General features: G+C 36.6%; 1 protein-coding gene across 1 annotated transcript; it reads left to right on the top strand.

Moving 5' to 3' along the window:
- The first annotated feature begins 353 nt into the window (after positions 1-353).
- LOC127872987 (neurogenic locus notch homolog protein 2-like) lies at positions 354-20345 on the top strand. The gene is made up of 4 exons (XM_052416520.1): positions 354-591; positions 11128-11244; positions 12791-12910; positions 18966-20345. The coding sequence occupies exons 1-4, from the start codon at positions 492-494 to the stop codon at positions 19904-19906; spliced, it is 1278 nt and encodes a 425-aa protein (XP_052272480.1). The 5' UTR covers positions 354-491; the 3' UTR covers positions 19907-20345.
- Positions 20346-21737: the final 1392 nt, after the last annotated feature.

The raw sequence follows: 21737 nt of genomic DNA, 5'->3' as shown, positions 1-21737 counted from the left end.
TGTTATATTCCATGACCAGTCGACGTGCGTTTTAATACAATGTGTCCGTAAATAAATACGATTTTCGAAAGTAAGACGTTTGAAAAGTCTCCAGGTGTATTTTCTGTCCACCATATTCATTTCCGGATTGGTAATACTCGTCTACCAATCGACGAACGTTTTCAAGCATTTGCTTCTCAATAAATACACAATTTTCTACAGTAAAATTTAACTCAACGACTTTGTTGTTTTCCTTAATGTCCAACACTTTGAACTTTTAATGGAATATTGTAAACAACGTCTTGCGTTGCGAACTTGCTATCTAGACGTAACAAGGAAGATACTTGAAATTTGCTTCCGCGACACTGTTACGCATGCTTATAAATAACTTAAGGATAAAACTATAACCACAGTTACCGTTAGGGTATTTCTGAAAAGATCATGTTGCATAGTATATATAACTAAATGTGATTACTTACGGATCTGACGAAAAGCTTGTTTAAATAAAAAAGATGGAAGCGTGCGAAAAACTCTGGTATTCTAGAGTTAAATTACGGACTGTATTTGTACTGGTGTTACATATCGGAGCGTGTGTACACACTTTCCATACATGTAAGTACTAATTTATTTATTTTCGTACATAAATATTGCTCTGATCATTTAATGGTTAAGTTGATAAACCTCTTCAACTATTGATTTCTTTGACCGCTTTTGGGAACAGGCAAATCGATATAAAGGTACATGTACTATAAATGCCACGTTCATGTATAATAGATGTCAACACACGAACACGAAATAAATCAAAGGTTTGATTTACATGTGTATTATTTTCACTCAAACATATACGAATTAAACAATATTTATTTATACTAAATAATTAAAACTGTTTTAATGCCCCCGAAGAAGCAAAATCTCGCCCCTGTAGACAATTTAAGTGAAATCATATTTATGTTGTATTGTTCGTGGCCTTTGATTTGTCTAATATAAACATCGAACTTCATTTCCTCTCAAGGGTGAAAAATTACATTTACTAGACTAACGAAAATAGGACTGAATTTTGAATAATAGCTGTAATTTACAGCTAGTTAGTTGTTACGCAAAAATTTTCGAATTTTGAGTACCCGCATCTAGAAACCATGTACCAGTCCAGTATGGTATCAACCAACCAAACTCACATGCTTTCACAGCACCTCCATCTACTTTAGCGTGCAGTCTCTTAAAATGCGATACATTCCATATCGCATAGTATCAAGGCCAGTGCGTGGCGTGTCAAGAAATCGTCCTTAGAATGCAAAGCGATACAACAAACATCGTTCGGCGTGTGCTAACATTTCATGCACACTAGGGTACATCATTTATATAAGACATGTGCACTTTACTAGATATTGAATGTGCTTAGACCATTAACATGATAGTCATCATTTTTGGTTCATTTAATTAAAAAATATTCCATAAACTAAACGAATATACTTATCATAATTAAATTGATAAACGATACTATAAATAATATATACAACAGTCAAATAGTATGGCAAACAACTCAAACAAGTATGTAAAAACGCGCGCGTATACATATTTAAAATATGTATGGGTGATTCATGATAGTGCGGTAACCCAATGCTTTTATTGCATTTTCCACATAGTATTTGTGCATTATGCTATAGATAAATTATTATCAATATATAATTTTGATAAATAAATATTAAAATCTGGCTAAACAGCTCGTACATATATGAGTGGGATTCAGTTTACATTTATGACACACAAAAAACATCACAATTCTAATTGACTCACTGTTAACACGCTTGATATATTTAAGCTTAAAAACAACTGTTCAAACGGAAGTTATTCAAATTCCTAGACAGTTTTACCTCACGCCTATATCCTGTATAAAAAAGCAAGCAGCCAAACAACTTATACCCTGTAATGAAATCCCAAAATCAAATTTAAATCGCTACAATTTCTGGCTTTTTATGCCCCCGGTAGGGTGACATATAGCAGTTGAACTGTCCGTCAGTCAGTATGTCAGTCTGTCCGTCCGTCCGAAAAAAAAACTTTAACAATAGCCATAACTTTTTAAATATTGAATATAGCAGCTTGATATTTGGCATGCATGTGTATCTCAAGGAGCTGCACATTTTGAGTGGTACAATTTCAAGGTGAACATCATCCTTCCAGGTCTAGGGATCGAAAAACAAATCCAAGGGAAGTAATAAGCTTTCAATGGACATAGTTATCTGACCTGCCAAATTTATTTTTTTTAATAAATCAAAGTGGCGCAGTAGGTGGCATTGTGTTTCTGACAAACAAATCGTGGTAAAAGGTCAAGGTCAAGGTCATCCTACAAGTTCTAAGGTAAAAAATACAAATCAAGGGGAAGTTATAAGCTTTAAAGGGAGATAATTATTAAATATTGAACATAGCAACTTGATATTTGGCATTCATGTGTATCTCATGGAGCTGCACATTGAGTGATGAATCTACTTAAAATAGAGAGTGGCTTTTAATTATTTGCTACTAAAAATAGAGATTTGTTAGAGACAATTATTTTCAAGGGAAGTAATTTATATAATTATAAATCTCATATTATATATTTCCTTACCAAGAATTTAACATCTTTTCACAGTTACTGTACATATTTTTTATTTGGATTATTTATAACTGAAATGAATGATATTTCAACGGTTTTTTTAATGATATAATTATCATTTCTTTACTGTACTAATTTGTGAATAGTAGGGTTCATTATATACCTCTGGGCTTATGTCTATAGGTACATGATGGCTATGATCTCCTTGATAAACCACAGGCCTTGGTTGTCAGTGATGTCTGACTTGGTAATTTTGACTGTCTATAGACCCCCTCCCCATGTTTGGATTGGACAAAATCCAAGGGAACTAATAAGCTTTAAAGGGAGATGATTTCTATACCTGCCAAATGATAAATATAAATTTTATTTCAAAGCGACGCAGTACGAGCATTGTGTTTCTGACGAACACATCTCTTGTAAACATTTATTTTAATTTTTCATTAAAAATATTTTTCCGTAGGAAGTTTTAAAATATCTGTTTCTATCATACCTTAAACTGAAGTACGAGCTAGGTAACACTTATATGCTTGCAGACAATTTGCTGATAATGCACTTTTTTACATTGTCTGCGAAAAGTTTGTATTGATGTCGAGCTTAATGACCAATGTCTCTATCACACAAACATATAAAGTCAAAATCTGTGTACCATTGCATAGTTTTAGGAAACATCATACAAATGAAATCATTTTTTTTTTAATCAGTCGATAAATAGTCATTTAAGAACGTGTTGGACGGTGTCCTTAGCTCCCAAAAAACAGAAAGGTGTCGTTGTCTTTATGTAACCATGATTTTTTCATTCGCTCGTTCTTTCTCTAGGTCGGTTGGTTGAGGTTTCCAAACTTACTCTTGAACTTGAACTTAATCTCGCGTTGCGATGAAGGAGTTCAAAATGAATTGCTGCAAATATAAGCCTATTTTAGAATGTGTGCCGCTCAAAATACCAGATGGGGTCTGTCAATGTTAAGTCATTACATTTAAGGTGACGCATGGCTAGCCCAAGCTCTAACTCTTCATTGCGCATTGTATGCAATATCATGCAATATCATGAACTTATAATACTCATCTCCTTTAAATGCTTAAAGGGTTTGAACTATTAATATATTTTTTTATTTCACCAGACTAAAACGTGTGATGCGCACATTCCCCATACGTTTTAGATGAGTCGTTAACATAAAAACAACCATTAATCACGCATTTATGTAAAAGCGTCATTACCAAACATCCAAGGCAAAAAATAAATTTAATGTGACTACTATCATCAAAAACAAATTAAATATTGTACATCCTAATTTATAAAAGCATAACCTAATTCGTTTACTCTCAATCAACTCAATTGTCCGTTACCAGGCACGTAAATCCCAAGCTCATTAAAATAAAATCTTAAAATCCACTCAAAGATTTGTCGCTGTTAGCCGGATGATATGGAAGTGTGCGACCGGGGATAATTTGAAATTTTAATATTGAAACAATAATCATGGATTCTTCGAATATAGTTTATCAAAGAACTCAGTTTTCTCGAGTAAAACATGTTTACATGTATAATTTTCGAGCAAAGCTCATGTTTCATTTGAATTTTGTGATAGGTGCTAAAATGATTACCACGCCTATCCGAGAAAGTCATTTATCCTGTCACATGTCTATAAATCAGCCCGATAACCAGGTAACCTAATATCCCAAAAGTATAAGGCTAGATGACCACGTGACCTCGAATATCCGTCAGTTGCTCTCCGCGCATGCGCACGCCTGTACTATTTTCTATTAATAAAATATACTTGTTTGCAATTTAAAAAAAAAACAACAAAATACATGTAAAGCATTTTGGTTTAAACATTATTATTTTTACAGCATAATGTTGTCTTTGTGTATTGAATTAATAACATTTGACTCGATGTCTGTGTTGTTTAACAAGATGGAAGCTAGCCTAAGTGTTTTGCATGATGTTACGTAACAATGTTTTTGTTCGCGCGTGTTTTTTCCCATATTAAATATTAAAACACAAAATACTCGAAAACTAGATATTTTAGAAACATTTCAACGAATGTGACAGGAGTAATAGAATAATAGGTTGGTGACGTGGATGGAGAATGGTTATCTGGCTCGTCGGGGGAACTGATCGGGTGAGCCGAACTTCCTCCGACTTGCCAGATAACCATTCTCCATCCACGTCACCAACCTATTATTCTCTATGTACTTCATACTCATAATGCTAACATTAATAAATGTAATGCTACAAGCAACATACGTTAAAACGTTCAACTGGTTTATATCAAGTGTTATTGTTGTTGTTGTTAATGTTGTTAATTGCCTTGTAGGCCACTTTTAGACATTAATAAAAACTTACAGCAATTGTACAACATAGACCAATAAATGATGCATATTTTATTATGTTATGTTTCACAAGTGTTTAGATGAATCGGGTTAAATTCAGAATAATAATATCTTTAGCCGCCAACCTAGAACTAAATTCACAGTTATACAATTTTCATCAAGTTGTGTTATAATCTGAATGTAATGGCGTTCATTTAATGAAATAAGTATTTTGTTTGGTCTCTATGAATAATACACGAATATCAATTACGAAGCTTACGAAGGTGCTCAAATCGATCATAACGTTGACTGAACAAAAAGAAATACACACTATGTTTTGGTAAATGTATGTATTTCTTATAAATTCAAAACATAGGCTAACGTTAAGTGTTTATTTATTGAATTTCTTTGGTAATCTAGTATTGTACGTTCTAAAAAAAAGTCGGATTTTGTAAGTTAATGTGTTAATATTTCTATAAATAGAACATGATAACGATTTGATAACACATGTATTATTACCCATGTTGTTTTTTTACGCATAAATAATCGAACAAAAAACATAGGCTTTATATGTATATATATATAACAACATTAAAAATAATTTTCTTTCTTTTATTTAGCAAAATATATTGTATACAAGTTCATCAAATTAAAAAAAACATCTGATCCTTGTAAGCTAAATTTTGCGACTTGCTTTTATTTTTTTTTATTTTGTACAAACTCAAAACAAATCTACATTTTATCAAGATATAAAGATACATTTCCAAAACCACTTTAAATCGTGGTTAAATAACTTAGCGCAAACGCATGAGCAACCCTGAATATTAAAATGACATTTCTTAAAATTTAAGGTTTAACATGTATGCAAATAAAAAATGTTAATTCTCTCGCAACCCTGGGCATTAAACTTAATGGAAATGTATTTTAAAATGATAATAATTTACAATTCGCAATTCTTCGAAATGCAGTTGAAACAACAAGTCGCTTGATACGCAATAATCCGTGACAGGAGCTATAAACACTTTGCTGCATAGGAATTGAAAATAATCTCTAGATCAAATCGCTTTAAAGCGCGGCTTCATTGCCCACGAACGTATTTTACCTTATTTTGTTTTAAAGGAAAGTTTGCTTTCATAACAACGTTGGTTTGAAACGTCGTGATGTGGCAGAAGTTGATAGAATTAAATAATATAATATTGAAAGAAAACAATCGTTCCTTTTGACACAACACACTGACAAAATGGTAGAAATGTTAACAAAAACCATAAACTCTGCCTTAAGTGACAGTACAAGCTACACATTTGCAGACTTCACGGGTAGTTTTTCAGTAACTCACACAATTTAAGGACACGCACACACACTGGGTCAGATTATGATGTGTTTGCTTTCGAATAACTTATGTTTCATACTTCAAAAAAGAAGTTCCGTTTTAAGATTTTTTAAGCTCTTAAGTTTGATGTTGAATTCAATGTCGGTGTTATCTTTAACGAGCATTATGAGAGAAGCTTACACACTCTCAAAGAATAAACTCTCATCTCATCTTCGCCTGTGGTCTCATCTGGGACATAGGCCGCCAACTAGCTTCCCACAGGCGTCTCGGTTCTGGGCGAGTCTCTCCAGGAGCCCCCATGTTTGGCCTATCTGCTTAGCATCTGTATCCAGGTGCCGGCGCCAGGTGTTTCTATGCTGTCCTCTCTTACTTTTCCCATGGGTGTTCTATGTGAAAGATTGCCTTGTCGTATTGGATGCAAGCTTGCGAAGGGTGTGGCCTATCCACCGCCAACGTCTCTGAAGGATGTCTTCTTCAAATGGCTGCTGCTTTGTTCTTCTCCATAATTCATCATTGTAGGTATTGTCTGGCCAGCGGATCTTGAGGATCTTCCTGAGGCAGGTGTGATGAAGACCTGTATTTTCTTTATGGTGGTGACAGTGGCTCTCCTGGTCTCTGTTCCACAGACGAGTAGTGGTATTGAAGAGCCTAATCTTGGTGGTAATGCCAATTTCGCTGGATCCCCAGATGTTCTTCAGCTGATGGAAGGCTGCTCGTGCTTTACCGATGCGGGTTCTGACATCTGCATCCGTTCCTCCCTGGTTGTCCAGGATGCTGCCGAGATATGTAAAGCTTTTCTCCTCTGGAGGCGCCTCGCATTGGACTGTGATGGGTGTGTTGTTGGCTGTGTTGGTCCTGAACACATTGCTCGTCTCTCTGTTGATGGTCAGGCCCAGTCTAACTGAGTTGGGTGTGGGAGAGAAGAGCTAGATTATCGGCACAGTCGAGGTCTTCCAACTGTTTTAACAGTGTCCACTTTATACCGTTCTGCTTCTGCTCCGTCGATATCTTCATTACCCAGTCTATGGTAAGCAGGAACAGGGAAGGTGAGAGTAAGCAGCCTTGCCTCACATCGGTTTTCACTTCAAAGGCGTCCGTGATCTGTCTGCCATGAACGACTCTGCAGGTCACTCCTTCATGAGACTTCCTGATGATGTTGTTGATCTATCCTGGTACTCCGTAGAGTCTCAAAAGTCTACACCGGGACTCTCGGTCAACGCTGTCGAACGCTTTTTCATAGTCAATAAAGTTGACATACAACGGCGAATTCCACTCCAGGGATGTTTCAGAATGATGCGAAGGGTTGCGTTCAAATCCATGCACGATCTTTCCTTTCGAACGCCTGCTTGATGGTCACGGAGATGCAGGTCTACTGCGTCTTTTATTCAGCACTGCTTTTTTCACGATCTGACAATTCTACTCTATCGTCACTTCTTCAAGCAACTTCTCTAGGACCTGGACTTTGTTGGAGAGAGTAACATTGAACTCTTCTTGCTTCCAGGTATCTTTCAGTGTGGCAGTGTTGCAAGGTTAGCGTAAGCTGCCCCCCTGTCCAACTCTTATTCAGCTTTAGTTTCAATCGGGCGAAACGGAGATGATGGCCCGAAGCAACGTCTTTTTATCGCTTGACACAGAAGAGAGCGACGAAATTTCTTACGATGCACAGGTTGTCAATCTGGTTCTCCGTTGACAGGTCCGGTGACACCAACGTTGCCTTGTGTATCATTCTGTGATGGAAAACACTTCCTCCGATGACCAGGTTACTTGTGGCGCACAGATCGGCGAATATCTACCCGTTGTCGTTCATCTCGCCTAACCCTTGCTTCCCCACGATTTCCTCATATCCTTTGTTGTCACTGTCGATCTTGGCGTTGAAGTCACCCATTAGAATTATTATGTTTCTCTTTGGTTTGTCTTGTATGATGGTTGACAGTCCATTGGAAAAGAAAACAGAAACGAATTTCGCGTTTTGTTACGAAGGAATAAAATGTATGCAAAAACAGTAAGACACGATAGTCATAGTCACGTGATTTATGTGTAAATCAATTACACATTACATCTACCCCAATGTTTAAGTCGTATATTAACGTATTTTTTCTATAGTTTCAATGGGTAAATACTTTCTCATCACCTGCATGTATTCTGATTTACTTTGTTCATCATAAAATACTACATGTACTGAATTGCACGTCTATATTTAGTTACAGCTCCTAGTCTGTTGCAACACACACGCTTTTCATGCGTGGAACTTGACAGACAACAGCAACAATATCGCACTTTTATAAAAACACGCTTTTATAGATGCGTAAGAAGGAACTTAAATCAGCAAACACATTGCTATAGAAAAGCGAAATATACATGTACTAAAATTAAATTGCTACCGAGTAGATTCTTCAAAGGTTGTTGTTTCCACAACTTACTCGCCATAAGGATTCAATTGCTCACTATTTGCTTTTAACTTTTCAAAAGTAACTATTGTTTACAGTTAAAGGTGTGAGGATGATGCCCGACAATGTCTTTAATGTTCTAAATTAATTTTACCGTTTTATATTACATAAATGGTAAAACTGTAATTATTTGTAAAACAATCTGCGGTAAACGCTGACCAACGTCAAGCGACCGACGTCAATCAAACGTAATAGTTGCTGTTAACCCCAGCTTAATAAGCATTCTCGGAACCGATTGGACGGCGAAAATCAAAGTTTGGCGACTAGAAAGTTAACTGTGAATTTCTCGTTACGCATCTATGTCAACACATATGACTGTAATGTGGCTTGTCAAATTTACCTCGGCTGACGGATATTCGCCAAAGAAATAAGTTTGATCCAAATAGACCTTAATGCGCACTGGTAGACAATTTAAAGACAATACATGCCTGGTTGCGCTTAAAAGGACAAGGTTACTCCGCCAAGGGAGTGCTGAAAATTAAAAAAAAACTTTTTCGCGCTCCTCGCGCGCTGCGCCGCTTGTATTGCATCTCTTGACGCCACAAGCCGTCGACCCGAACCCCAGAACGTTGAGCGTACTGGGTACCGCCGTCATGGGACTTTTCCATTATCTTCATGGGGCCACCCATTGAAATCCTGGTTAGTATCTTTGTCTAAGGTCCGCCACTCCCGTCCTTTACGCTGCTACCTCCCTCTTCCGGCGATGTAGTGAAACCACTATCCACCTGCGGACAATTACCATTCCGCTTAGCGATCCTGCCAAATTGAATCAACGTGATCAGCAGGAGAGGACGTCCGGGTCGAGGAATAACGGTACTCGCTTGATTAACACAGCCATCCGCAGAAGTTCCCATATCCAGCTCTCATCAGACGCTGTAGTGTAACCACTATCCACCTACGAACAATTACCAATCCGGTTGGCGATTCTTCGGAGTCTTCAAGGAAAACTTATGCGGGTGACTTTCGCCGCGGTCGCGACGTACATGTACACGCTCCAGCTGCTTACCGATCTTTTTTAAACTAATGAATACAATAAAATATATAGAGTAACCTCGATTTTTTTTACAATTACCCTTTCTTTTACAATTTCAACTTAAATCGCCAACTCACAGATTCAATCGCTATTGGCGATTTTGTCGATCGGAAATGCTAAAATATAATATCCTGACTTTGAAATTAAGTTAGAAAAATACGTTTTAAATAATTAAATTAAGCAAAAAAATTTGAATTGTTGTTGTTGTAGATTTTTGTCACTTGTTTGTCGCATTTTCACTGCATGAAATGTGTGCTATCTCCGCTACACTTCTTTCTCATCTACCAGGTATCGGTGACCGGTCGCTAGTCAACTGCCCTCTACCACACTCGCCCCTTCCCCCTGGTCACCAATATTTTTGTTACGAACGTACTATCTTTTGCAATGCATTAATCCTAATTTGACGTATTTTTCGTTAGTGTCAATGGGTAAATACTTTCTCATCAAATTAAGTTATAAAAATTACGTTTTTAAATAATTTAATTTATAAAAGGTTTAATTGGTTGTTATTTTTCTCACTTATTAGTCGCATATTCACCGCATGAAATGTGTGTTATGAGTTTAAGCAAATATGAATAAATTATATCCAATCTGGCTTGCAAAATTTGCATTAACCTTAGTTTTTTGCATGGGAACAACTAAAAACGATCTGACACAAGTTGTCATTCCATACTACATTTTATTAAACTCGTCCAGGAAAGTAATAAGTACGCTTGCCAGAGGCTCGCTTACTAACAAAATTTCTGAATTCGTTGAACAAACAATGATATAAAACGGCAACTTGTGTCAGATAATATATACATGTTTAATGTAAATGCGGCCATTTCGTGATTGGTTAGTTTAAAAAGATACGAGTTCAAATTCCAAAAGGCTAGGGAATCTATTAAAACAAAGTTACTGTGTACGGAGGATGATCTTTGACACTGTTACTTACCAAATACTTTTATATTCACGACAGTAAAGGAAATAACTAACAGACTAGCAAAAGGCTCAGTTCACTGATAATCGATGATGAGGTATTTTTCACTAGATTGATACTCTGAAGCAAGTCAGTGAATACCGCTGCCAATATGTTAAGTATAATTTGAAGGCAACGATATTGAAAAAATAACAATAACATATGATTCCTCAGTCAGCTCATCAGTATGCCAGTACAAACTCCGGCATATGCCAGTGCGTTTGCACAGTAGTAATACATAAACTTAGATAATGATACTACGGTCATTCAACAAACATATAGTAATCAATACAAGGTGTGCGACATTTATCGTTAATGTTGCGACATATATCGGCAGTTGAAATTGTTGCGACAGCTATTGCTAAAGTTACGACATATATCGTCAAAAGGATTTGCGATATTTATCGTTTCTTGCGACATTTATCGTCAACAAAATGAAAATAATAAAAATACCCCCTACTTATGCATGTGTCTGTCCTCCAGACATTGATGAGTGTATTACAAACAACCCGTGTATGAATTCCGGCCACTGTATCAACGTACGAGGGGGGTACCAGTGTCTGTGTCCCCCACAATGGACCGGCAAGACATGCAGCGACGGTAAGATTACACTTGTTAGGTACGGCGTACCATTTGGGTCGAAAGTCTATGTAGCCTTCTAGGTAAACATAAATGTGTACTTCGAATTTATATATTTTTACCCCGAAGTACAATTTGTTCTTCGACGTACATGTTTGTACTTCGACGTACAAATTTTCTGAACAGCAAATCAAAACACTCGTCTCTTGAGCCGCTTTTCCTTAAGATTTATTCATAATAAATGTTTAAAATCTCGTTTTATTTGAGGACAAAATGAATTAAAATATCAAAATTGAAAAAAAGATTTAAAAATAAGTATCTACTTGACGGTAAATTTGACAAAAGAAATAATTATGTTTTAAATTTACATTTTGGCAATCGAAAAATTCAGTCGCGGCGACGAGTACACATATTGTTGAACCCGTATTTGTGTTTCTATTAGGAACGGTATTTATGCCTCTTAATTCGCAAAAAATATCTAGTATATTTATGTATTCGTAAAGGTAAGATTTCCAGCTTTCAAATGATACTAGATTGGTAGAAAAATTGTATTTATCAAATTAACATTAGTGCTTGTTTGTAAAACTGAGAGCAGTAAACAGGGGCATTTTTGATTGCTGGTCTGTAGTGTATAAATTCTTGTGATAACATGTTTTCCTTATTTGTTGTTGTTGTTTAAAAGCCACTTTAATTAACGAGAATTGCTTTAATTTGCAAAAACGTACACACCAATTACCTTGTATTTAAATAAGAATCCAAATTGTATACTAATTGAAGATTTCAATGTTTGCAACCTGACCAATGTCACCTTGTGCATACTGTTAAGACTTCAACGAGTGCAACCTTTCCAAATGTCAAATTTAAGGCTTCATTTCCAACCCTAAGGAACTGATGAGCAGCAAACAGTGTTAAAACCTGAACACACATTGACTTACTTGCAGGCGCTTCTGGTTTTATTCTGGTTGCATGTAGCCATTTTCACTTTGCTTCTGAGTGGGAAACGGTTAATATGGTTTGGTTGTATATTCACACCCAGGTGGGTTTGTTTCATTATCTTGGTCTCACTTTATAATGTAAGACCTGATGCTTGTTTGGTAAAACTGAATATTTAGCCCCATTTTTCCAAAGCACTGCTCAATTATCATGTAAAAAATCAGTCTTGGTTGGTCCAACTTGCGATTTCTATGACTACTAACATGGTCTACTTTCATGCAAGCGTACAAATGAACAAGAAGTACCAGCTCTTTTAGTCTGATGTATTACAAATGAACCTTGCTATATGAAAAAAGGATTTAATGCATGTGCTTAAAGTTTTGTCCCATATTTGCTCGTGCAGTTCACACAGGCTAATCAGGGACGACACCTTCTGCCTAAACTTGATTTTCACTAAGAAAACAGTTCATTTAAACTTTAAACAAAAAATACTAAAGCGGAAGTTATCGTCCATGATTAGTCTTTGGACTGCACAGGCTAATCTTGGACAACAATTCACGTACATGCATTAAGCCCCATTTTCCCAGAGCAAGGCTTCCATGCTCAGTATTTTATGACATTGTTGGCTTTTCAGATGTGAACGAGTGTGACCAGACATCACCAGTATGTCAGAATGGAGGCACCTGTCACAACTCGTATGGTTCCTACATCTGCACGTGCCCCTTCGAGTGGACTGGGCTGCAGTGTGCTGAAGGTGAGCGTATTGTTACATTCAATATCAAGTGTACGATGTCTATAATAGTTTTGAATACCAGTTAATGCTAAAGGCCAAAACTCACAAAAAATCTTAAGTTACAATATCAATTTAATATAAGACATGCATTTCTAAAAAATCACTCATAATATACTATCCCTTTTATGGAAATAGTCCAAACTTCAGGCTCTCTCCCCAACAGTGGAATTCACAGATGAGTGACCATAATAAATTATATTATTGCAGAGAAATGGATTTTAGCTTTTATTAGTTTTTCAGAATTATGGCCCCTTTTTTCCACTATAAAATATTATGTTTTATGACTTTAATGTGCATATCATGGTAAAAAATAATTTATTATTGTTGGCGGGCATTTACCGTCTATCGAATGCAAACAATGACCACTGGACCTTACTAGAACATAACATTGATCAAGCTTTTACCATGTCTTACGATAATATCATCATCACTGGTGACTTTAATATGAATGTACTCACCAAATCCCCAAAAAAAATCATAAACCTTATGACATCATATAACGCTGAACAACTTATCTCCTCACCAACTCACATCACAGAACACTCTAGCTTACTTACCGATCTAATCTTTGTAAAAAACACAAATCACATACTATCCAGCTTTGTTGCAGACCCTTTCATTCCAAACTTAACTCGTTTTTACTGTCCAGTAGTGGTAGTTCTTCAACTTCATAAGCCCAGAACAGCTCCATTCAAACGACGTATATGGGTCTTCGACAGAGGAAACTATGATGATTACAGAGCTGGCCTACGGACGACCGACTGGAACAGCATTTTCGACAACGACGACCTAGATGATATTACCGAGAAAATAACAGACACAATCCTATCAATAGCATCCCAAAATATTCCAAACAAGATAATCACAGTAAGACCTCATGACATCCCATGGATGTCACACCTGATTATAACTCTTATAAAAAAAATAGGCAAAAACTTCATAAAAAAAGCAAAAAAGTAAAATACACCAGAAGCATGGTCACAGTTTAAACACGCACGAAATCTAGTCACTACACATATACGCCAGACAAAACAAAACTATAAAAATTAATTAATTGAGAAATTAAATCAACCTAACACATCTCCTAAAACATTGTTTAAAACAGCTGAACAACTTACAAACAAAACACAAACGCAAACAATACCAACATTATACGACCACAATTACGAGGCAACTACTGACAATGAGAAAGTTGATCTTCTCAACAACTACTTTTCCTCTCAGTCAACTGTCGACGACCGAGATCACTGTTCTCCACCAATAAATCGTGTTACGGAATCCTCTTTGAGAAGCATCACCATTACGCCCCAAGACGTTCAAGACGCTCTTTCTCTTCTTGACCCAAGCAAGGCAAGTGGCCCAGACATGGTCAGTCCTAGGCTTCTAAAAGAAGGCATACACGAACTTTCCCTATACCCCTTTCAACATTCTTCAATAAGCTCATGCAGAATTCGTATTTCCCAGATTCTTGGAACTTGGTAACGTTGCGCCCATCTTCAAAAATCAGAACCTTCTTAACCCTCCAACACCCGCCCGATTTCCCTACTTAGTTGCCCCGGTAATCTGATGGAGCGCTGCATACACCAATACATATATAATAACCTAACGACAAACATTTTAATTACCCCTTTCCAATCTGGCTTTATCAAAGGCGACTCGACCGTTAATCAACTTACGTGTCTTTACAACGACATATGTCAGGCGATGGACGAGGGCAAGGAAGTGCGTGCTGTATTCTGCGATATGTCAAAGGTTTTCGACCGAGTCTGGCATCTTGGTCTCATCACAAAACTTTCGTCTTTTGGAATATGCGACTCTCTACTTGACTGGATTATGTCTTACCTGTCAAATCGCAAACAACGCGTTGTGTATGCAAAATCTACATCATCCTGGCGCCATATACAAGCAGGCGTCCCTCAAGGCTCCATCCTTGGCCCCTTATTTTGCCTCGCCTATATTAACGATATCGTTTCTTCTGTTAACTCAAACATCCGGCTCTTTGCCGACGACACCAGTCTCTACATTATTGTAGAAGATCCGATAACTGCATCAACAACTTTAAACAACGCCCTTGCATCGATACATTCGAGAAAACTGGATCTATTATTTTCAGCAGATAAAGGAGTAAACCACAATACCCACCTTTAATAATGAATTCACTTTATATCGAAGAAGTTGACACCCACAAGCACCTTGGTCTTACCCTTTCCTCTGACGCAAAATGTAACGCACATATCTCAATTACTCTGAAAAAAGCTTGGAGACTTATCGGTATTCTCAGGTCGCTTAAATTCTTCCTAAACCGCTCCTGTCTCAAAAAATGTATTTTTCACTTATCCACCCTACACTCGAATACTCTGATGTTGTCTGGGACAACTGTAGCGAATACCTAAAGCAAGAACTCGAATCAGTTTAAGTGGAAGCTGCACGCATATGTACAGGAGCAACAAAATATTGCAACATCTAAAAGCTACTGAACGACATCAAATGGGACACACTCTCAGAAAGAAGGAAACAACATCGCCCAATTTTTTTTTACAAAATGTCACATGGATTCTCACCACCCTACATGTCAGATCTAATTCTACATACTTATCAACCCCAACCAGACGGATACAACTTAAGACATATTCGACATGCCAGAGCACGCACGCAAGCATACAGTTTTTCCTTCTTACCCAAAACAATACGTGAGTGGAATCAACTGCACATAACAATACAAAATTCACCAGATGTACAATCATTCAAAAACGCCCTCAATAAAGCTAAAAAGAAATCCTCTCCTCTTTTTTACTGCGGTTCACGAACTGGACAAATCCTACCCACACGTCTTCGACTCGACTGTAGCGGTCTGAACTATGATCTATACAGAAGGTCTCTAGTAAACTCCCCCTTCCCGTGGATCTTCAGAAACAATCGAACACTTTCTCTTAAGATGTCCACATTATACAAACCTCAGAACCCACTGCTTTGCCGATATATGGTGCCCTATTACTACAAATAATCTCTTAAATGGGTATGATTGATTCCCTCTTGCAGAAAACGAATGTCTGTTTTGCGCTGTACAGCGATATATCATAGCAACGAAACGTTTTGCGACATATGTGTAATCGGCTCTCTGCTGCTCTACAACAGACCGTATACCAAGCTTACATATAAAATAACGTTTTTTCTTGTTAGTTTTTTTTAAATTTCGTTTTTTTTAAATACTTTTCTTAGATATTGTCTTCTCCTACCCTTTTCACATGTAATCTAAACACTTACAGTTCGACTTCTGACCACAATGATTACAGTCGCAACTCCACATAAACGGAGAGGAATTTAAATAAGTGTCACATCGACCTTGTTTTCCAATCCAAAGCACATTTAACTTTGGTATCTGTACATTTCGAATAATGTTTACATGTGCTCATGTTTACATGCACTATGTGCTTGAAATAAAGTTTAAACTAAAAAACTAATAAAGACTGACCGGTTTTTGTGGAATTATGGCGCTCTTTGCGTCAAACCTCGTTGTGTCCATCCTAGAATATATAGTTGAATTATCTGTGTCCAAACATGTGGTGTGGGACCATCAGTGTCTGTCGCACGTTTCTAGTTTGACTCATTAATATGTTTACGATGTTTGGTAGTTTAAACATTTTTCAATTAGAAGTCAGTGCATAATGTAATCCTAAAGTGCACCTTGCAACTAAGGTTAAGATTTCCTTAGGGAGCTTTCTGAACACTTGCCCAATACGTTTACATGGTTTACACAACTGTTTAGGATATGTATGGCTATGACTGTATCAATTGTATACAACCATAACCCTATGGGTTTTAATACAGCACTTATCCCCATTGTATGTCTGTTATACTCTTATTGTGTACAGTGAATGTGTTTATTGTTTTCTTTTCATCTGTTCATGCGTAATATATGATGCAGTGTTTTTGAAAAAATTGGGCTTAATGCATGTGCTTTAAATGTAAATAGTCCCAGATTGGCCTCTGAAGTCCAAACAGGCTTATCAGGGACGGCACTTTCCGCCTCCACTGGATTGTGTTAGGATGAGACCTCCTATGAACGAAAAAAAAACGGAAAGTGTTGATCCTAATTAGCCCGTGCAGACTGCCACTTTACATTGATGCATAAATCCCAGTTTTCCAAGAACGAGGCTCAGATATTCATTGTTTTTATGCCCCCGGATCGAATGATCGGGGGTATATAGTTTTTGGTCTGTCTGTCTGTCATTGTATGTGTATGTCTGTGTGTCTGTCACAAAACGTTAACCTTGGTCATAACTTTTACAATATTGAAAATAGCAACTTGATATTTGGCATGCATGTGTATCATGGAGCTGCTTATTTTGAGTGGTAAAAGGTCAAGGTCAATGTCACCCTTCAGGGTAAAATATATGGCTTCAAAGCGGCGCAGTAGGGTCATTGTGTTTCACAAACACAGCTCTTCTTTAAAGTAAGCTGTACAAAATATTGATCTGCTCTTAGGTCGGACAATGTTCGTCTAGATGATGCAAAAACTGAAAAAAAGATTGTTTTATTTTGTAAATTAAGTGTTGTATAATGCCATATTTTTATTTGTTTCCATTATCATATCAAAAAATGTTTGCATGTAGACTAAACATTTATAAGGGGAAGGAACCAATTAACATGTATTTTCAGTAATTTTTTTTAAGAGCCATCTACAACAGAAAAGGCAAGTGAATTTCTATATGCCCTATTGTGTTAATCGCGAACAATTAAACTAAAGATAAAATAACTGTTTGTTTATTTGTATTTCTTACATGTATTCAAATAATTGTTCAGAAATTGACTCGATTCTGTTTAAAGAAGTTTTAAACACGGACGATTTCCTTGAGTGGGTTGTCGGAAGGGATTGCCAAACACATGTGTATATAATTTGCCTTACTCATACTATTGTATGATTTTAGGGATGATGCAATTGATATAATCACTTTTTAATAATTGCAATGCACGATATACTTAACCTGGTCATGTATTAAATGGTCCATCATCAAATCCAATTGATATGACATTAAGAAAAGTTGTATTAATTTAAGACACATTTATCAAAATTGTTTTAGCTTTAGTTAAAACCTAATTATTTGAGCTCGAATACATCAAACGCCGAAAATGTATTCAAACGCTCTCGAGTCCGTTTCCTGGGCTAGTCTCTTTTTGTGTTCAAGATGCGTTTTATTTTTGTCTGAGTTGTGCATGGTGATGGTCTTATTTGAACTGCGTCGAGCGAAATTGGGTATTAGTCCATAGCCGAGAATTGTAGCCCCAATTACGCCCCTGCATTCGTATAGCTTAATGAAGACTCATACTCTCAGCTAATTAGACCACCAAACGTTGAGTGACATTATAGCGGACAGAGTGGCCTCTAGGCACAGCGCGCGAACGTGCTCATGTTCAGATGATAAACATGGGTGGTTTTACTGATTCAACATTTTAACTTGGGATGGCAAAATTATTCGGATATTCGAATATTCGATTGAATAGTCAGTATTCGAATAACAGAATTGATATTCGCATATTCGCAAATAATTTACCAATTGACCGAACTGCGTCCATACGGTGACTACATGTATCCAAACTCGTCACCAATCGCACTAAAATGTAAACAAACACTCCTTAACATTCCCGAGTTCAATGTTTATTGTATATTTACTATTAATTAAGACATATCTACTGCACATAAGTATCGTTCAGCTGCTAAACTAGTGTTGGTCGGGTGTATTGATGAGTGTAGCCAGTAATTAGGTTTTAACTAAAGCTACCCATTATTTCTGCTAGTGTCGACCTAATAACAATAATAATCATTTGCTGCTTGTGAAAAATAATATTAGATCGTGTGAATAAAGCCATTTCATAATAAAATAACAGCAGTTGTCCCACCACATGCTCAGTTTGACGTATGCTACATAATCTTTGTTTAATTTCTTGTTTTAACACAAACAATTTCTAACTGTTTTATGTTCAGTTGAGTTCATTGTGTTGTTGTTCTTTTTTTCAGTTGAAAGCCCATGCGAAAAACCAACAATACTCGGTAAGGGTTCGGGAAATTACGCCGCAGATATATATTTCTCCGGAAGAGTGAATCCATCTCAGCCGACTGACTGCTTCATGAATCTGGTGACGGATCGTGGTTTTGTCATCGCCTACAAATTCGAGAATCTAAACTTAAACAACCTCTGTGCGGGAGAAGGCGAACATTGTGAGTGCAAGAATTCAGTAACTGTGAGTAATGATCACAATGGCGTTACAATAACAAAAGAGTTGTGTTCAGCAGAAAATGCCAAAACGATTGATTTCTCAAACTCAAAATCTATAGGTAACAACTTAGCATTTCGTGTGAAAATGTCACCCAACGCGTCGATTAGTTTTAACATCAGCGTGTTCACGTCACAGTACGTGCAAAATAAAGGTTGTGCCAACGACGAAGCGTTGTGTTCAAATATGTGCGTGCACCGAACCCTAGCGTGTGGGCCAGATAAGGACAAGTATTGTAAGAGCCCTGATGACGTATGCTCGACCATCAAATCCTCCGAGCCGAACGGTGTCCTCATTAGCGCCTTAGTCGGCGGTCTGATTGCTTTTATGGTCGTCACAATAATACTCACTGATTGTCTGTGCTCAGAGAACAGCATTCTCCGAAGGAAGTGCTGCAAGCTACAACCTCGAGCGAATTCCAGTCGGGCCAATGCAATATTCACGGTCCAATTGGCGAATCGCGGCGTCGCCTCCAGAAGTGGAGGAAACGATAATCGGGCCTTTGACGAATACGGCGATCCTATAGACAGGGCCACTTACCAGCCACCACCTGAATACCGTTCTCTAGAGCACATAGACAGAGCTGGTCGGTTGCCCGATCCCAAAGACGGCGGCGACTTGCCCCCGAGCTATGAGGACGCTGTCAAAAATAGACAGCAGTATAAGATCACTGGTCGTGTTTAAATTAAGCGAATAGAAGATTTTAAAGCAGACAGCGTAGCGTTTGACCAGGCTCGCGACTACACAGGCTGGTCTGGAGTTAAGCTGGTCGCAGATGACATACGACCCATGTTCGCAAGACGCGACACATATGATAATTGAGTAATTTATTTTGATAAACGATTTTAAGTTATTAAGCATCTCATTTTATTGAATCTTTTTGTTTGTGAGTGATTTTTGTTTGCCGTCTTAAACAGCTCACATCTTGATTATAACGTTGTGTTATATAAAAACTATTGTGCGATTTATTTATTAGTTCAATTCAATTCAATCAGTGTACTTGTCATATGCGTGTAAATGTCATTAATGGCATTGCTTTCTTCAACGTTATTGCAAATTCACGCATAAAAGAAGTATTTAATCCGGTATTGAAAATTATAGCATAATAAAAATGTCCAAGATATTTTGCGAGTTTTTAAATAAAATTGACAAGTGTGTTACTAATTAAACAACACAACCCAATGTTAATAAAACAATATGTGAATGCTTAAATAACCACCAACGTAAAAAGTTTTTTTTACTTTATATGTCTATTTATTTCAATACATTGCTATGACACGTGTTGAATATATTTCATTTAAAATCAGATAAGTAAACAATCACCCATTTTATACTCTCTATTTGATTCACTTAGCCGCCGTTTTAAAGGGGCCTTTTTACCTTTTGGTTAATTTGTGAGGAAACAGTAATACTGAACATTTACCATGCCCTAAAATAGCCAGTATATGCATCTTTTGACGATTTTAAAACCTGAAAATGATAAAGCGTTGCAACGCGAAACGATTGCATAATTTGGAGAGTTCTGTTGTTGTTATATTTTGTGATACTACGAATACATCACTCAGTGTATGAGTATGGGTGGCCGAGTGGTCTAAGTGGGTAGACTTTTACTCCAGGACTCCAGGGGTCAGTGGTTCGAGTCCTGTTGATGGTTGCTTTGTTTCTTTTCTTTTTTAAATTGTATTCTTGATTTTTTTTACAGGAGCTTTTTAGATCCAATGTTTACATTTATCAATGTAAAGCATTTAAAGACCAATTTTAATACATGTCAAAATCTGTGAAAAGGCCTCTTTAATGGTGCTTTATACAATATTACAACTATTTAATGTTTTCTCATTATGCCACATGCATTATACATAGTATTACTTAAAGTAATTATTACAACGTTAATGTTACGTATACAATCATGCAAAATGTACTGTTTATCGTATATTTTATTCGTTTCAGTTCCCCTTGCTATGTGTATATACAATGAATTATGAATTAGAAGTATTATATTTTTAGAGGGGCATGTTCTCGTTGGCAAAATGACAATTTGAAAAAGTCATATGGATTCAAAAAAGAATGCATGCATAACAAAAAAGAATGCATGCATAATATCTAAGCAAACAAATGTTTAGATATAGGTTTACAATACATAAAAAAAACTACATATATATTTATATATTACTTAATGACAAGTTATAACATTTAATTAAATGCCTAACGAGATCAGATATAACAAGTATTAGTACAGTATTACAGTGTTTAGGAGCAAAATCCTATGTATACTACAAAGTAGTGTTCAAAAATGAATGTCTTGCTTTTAACGCATATATAACATAATTTGCCAACATTTATAGCTCACTTGTGTTATTACCATTTATTAATTGGTGGAATATATACACAGATGGTTTATTGTAGTAAAATGGTTTTATTTATTTCTTTCTGATAGTGAAATATTGAGTACATTTACATACAAAGTGGAACTCATCTTCTAAATCTGATTCGTTACATAATAGGCAATACCGTTCGT

This window comes from Dreissena polymorpha, chromosome 3 (assembly GCF_020536995.1).
Source record: "Dreissena polymorpha isolate Duluth1 chromosome 3, UMN_Dpol_1.0, whole genome shotgun sequence".
Lineage (NCBI taxonomy): Eukaryota > Metazoa > Mollusca > Bivalvia > Myida > Dreissenidae > Dreissena > Dreissena polymorpha.
This window is presented reverse-complemented; position numbering and strand designations above follow the sequence as displayed.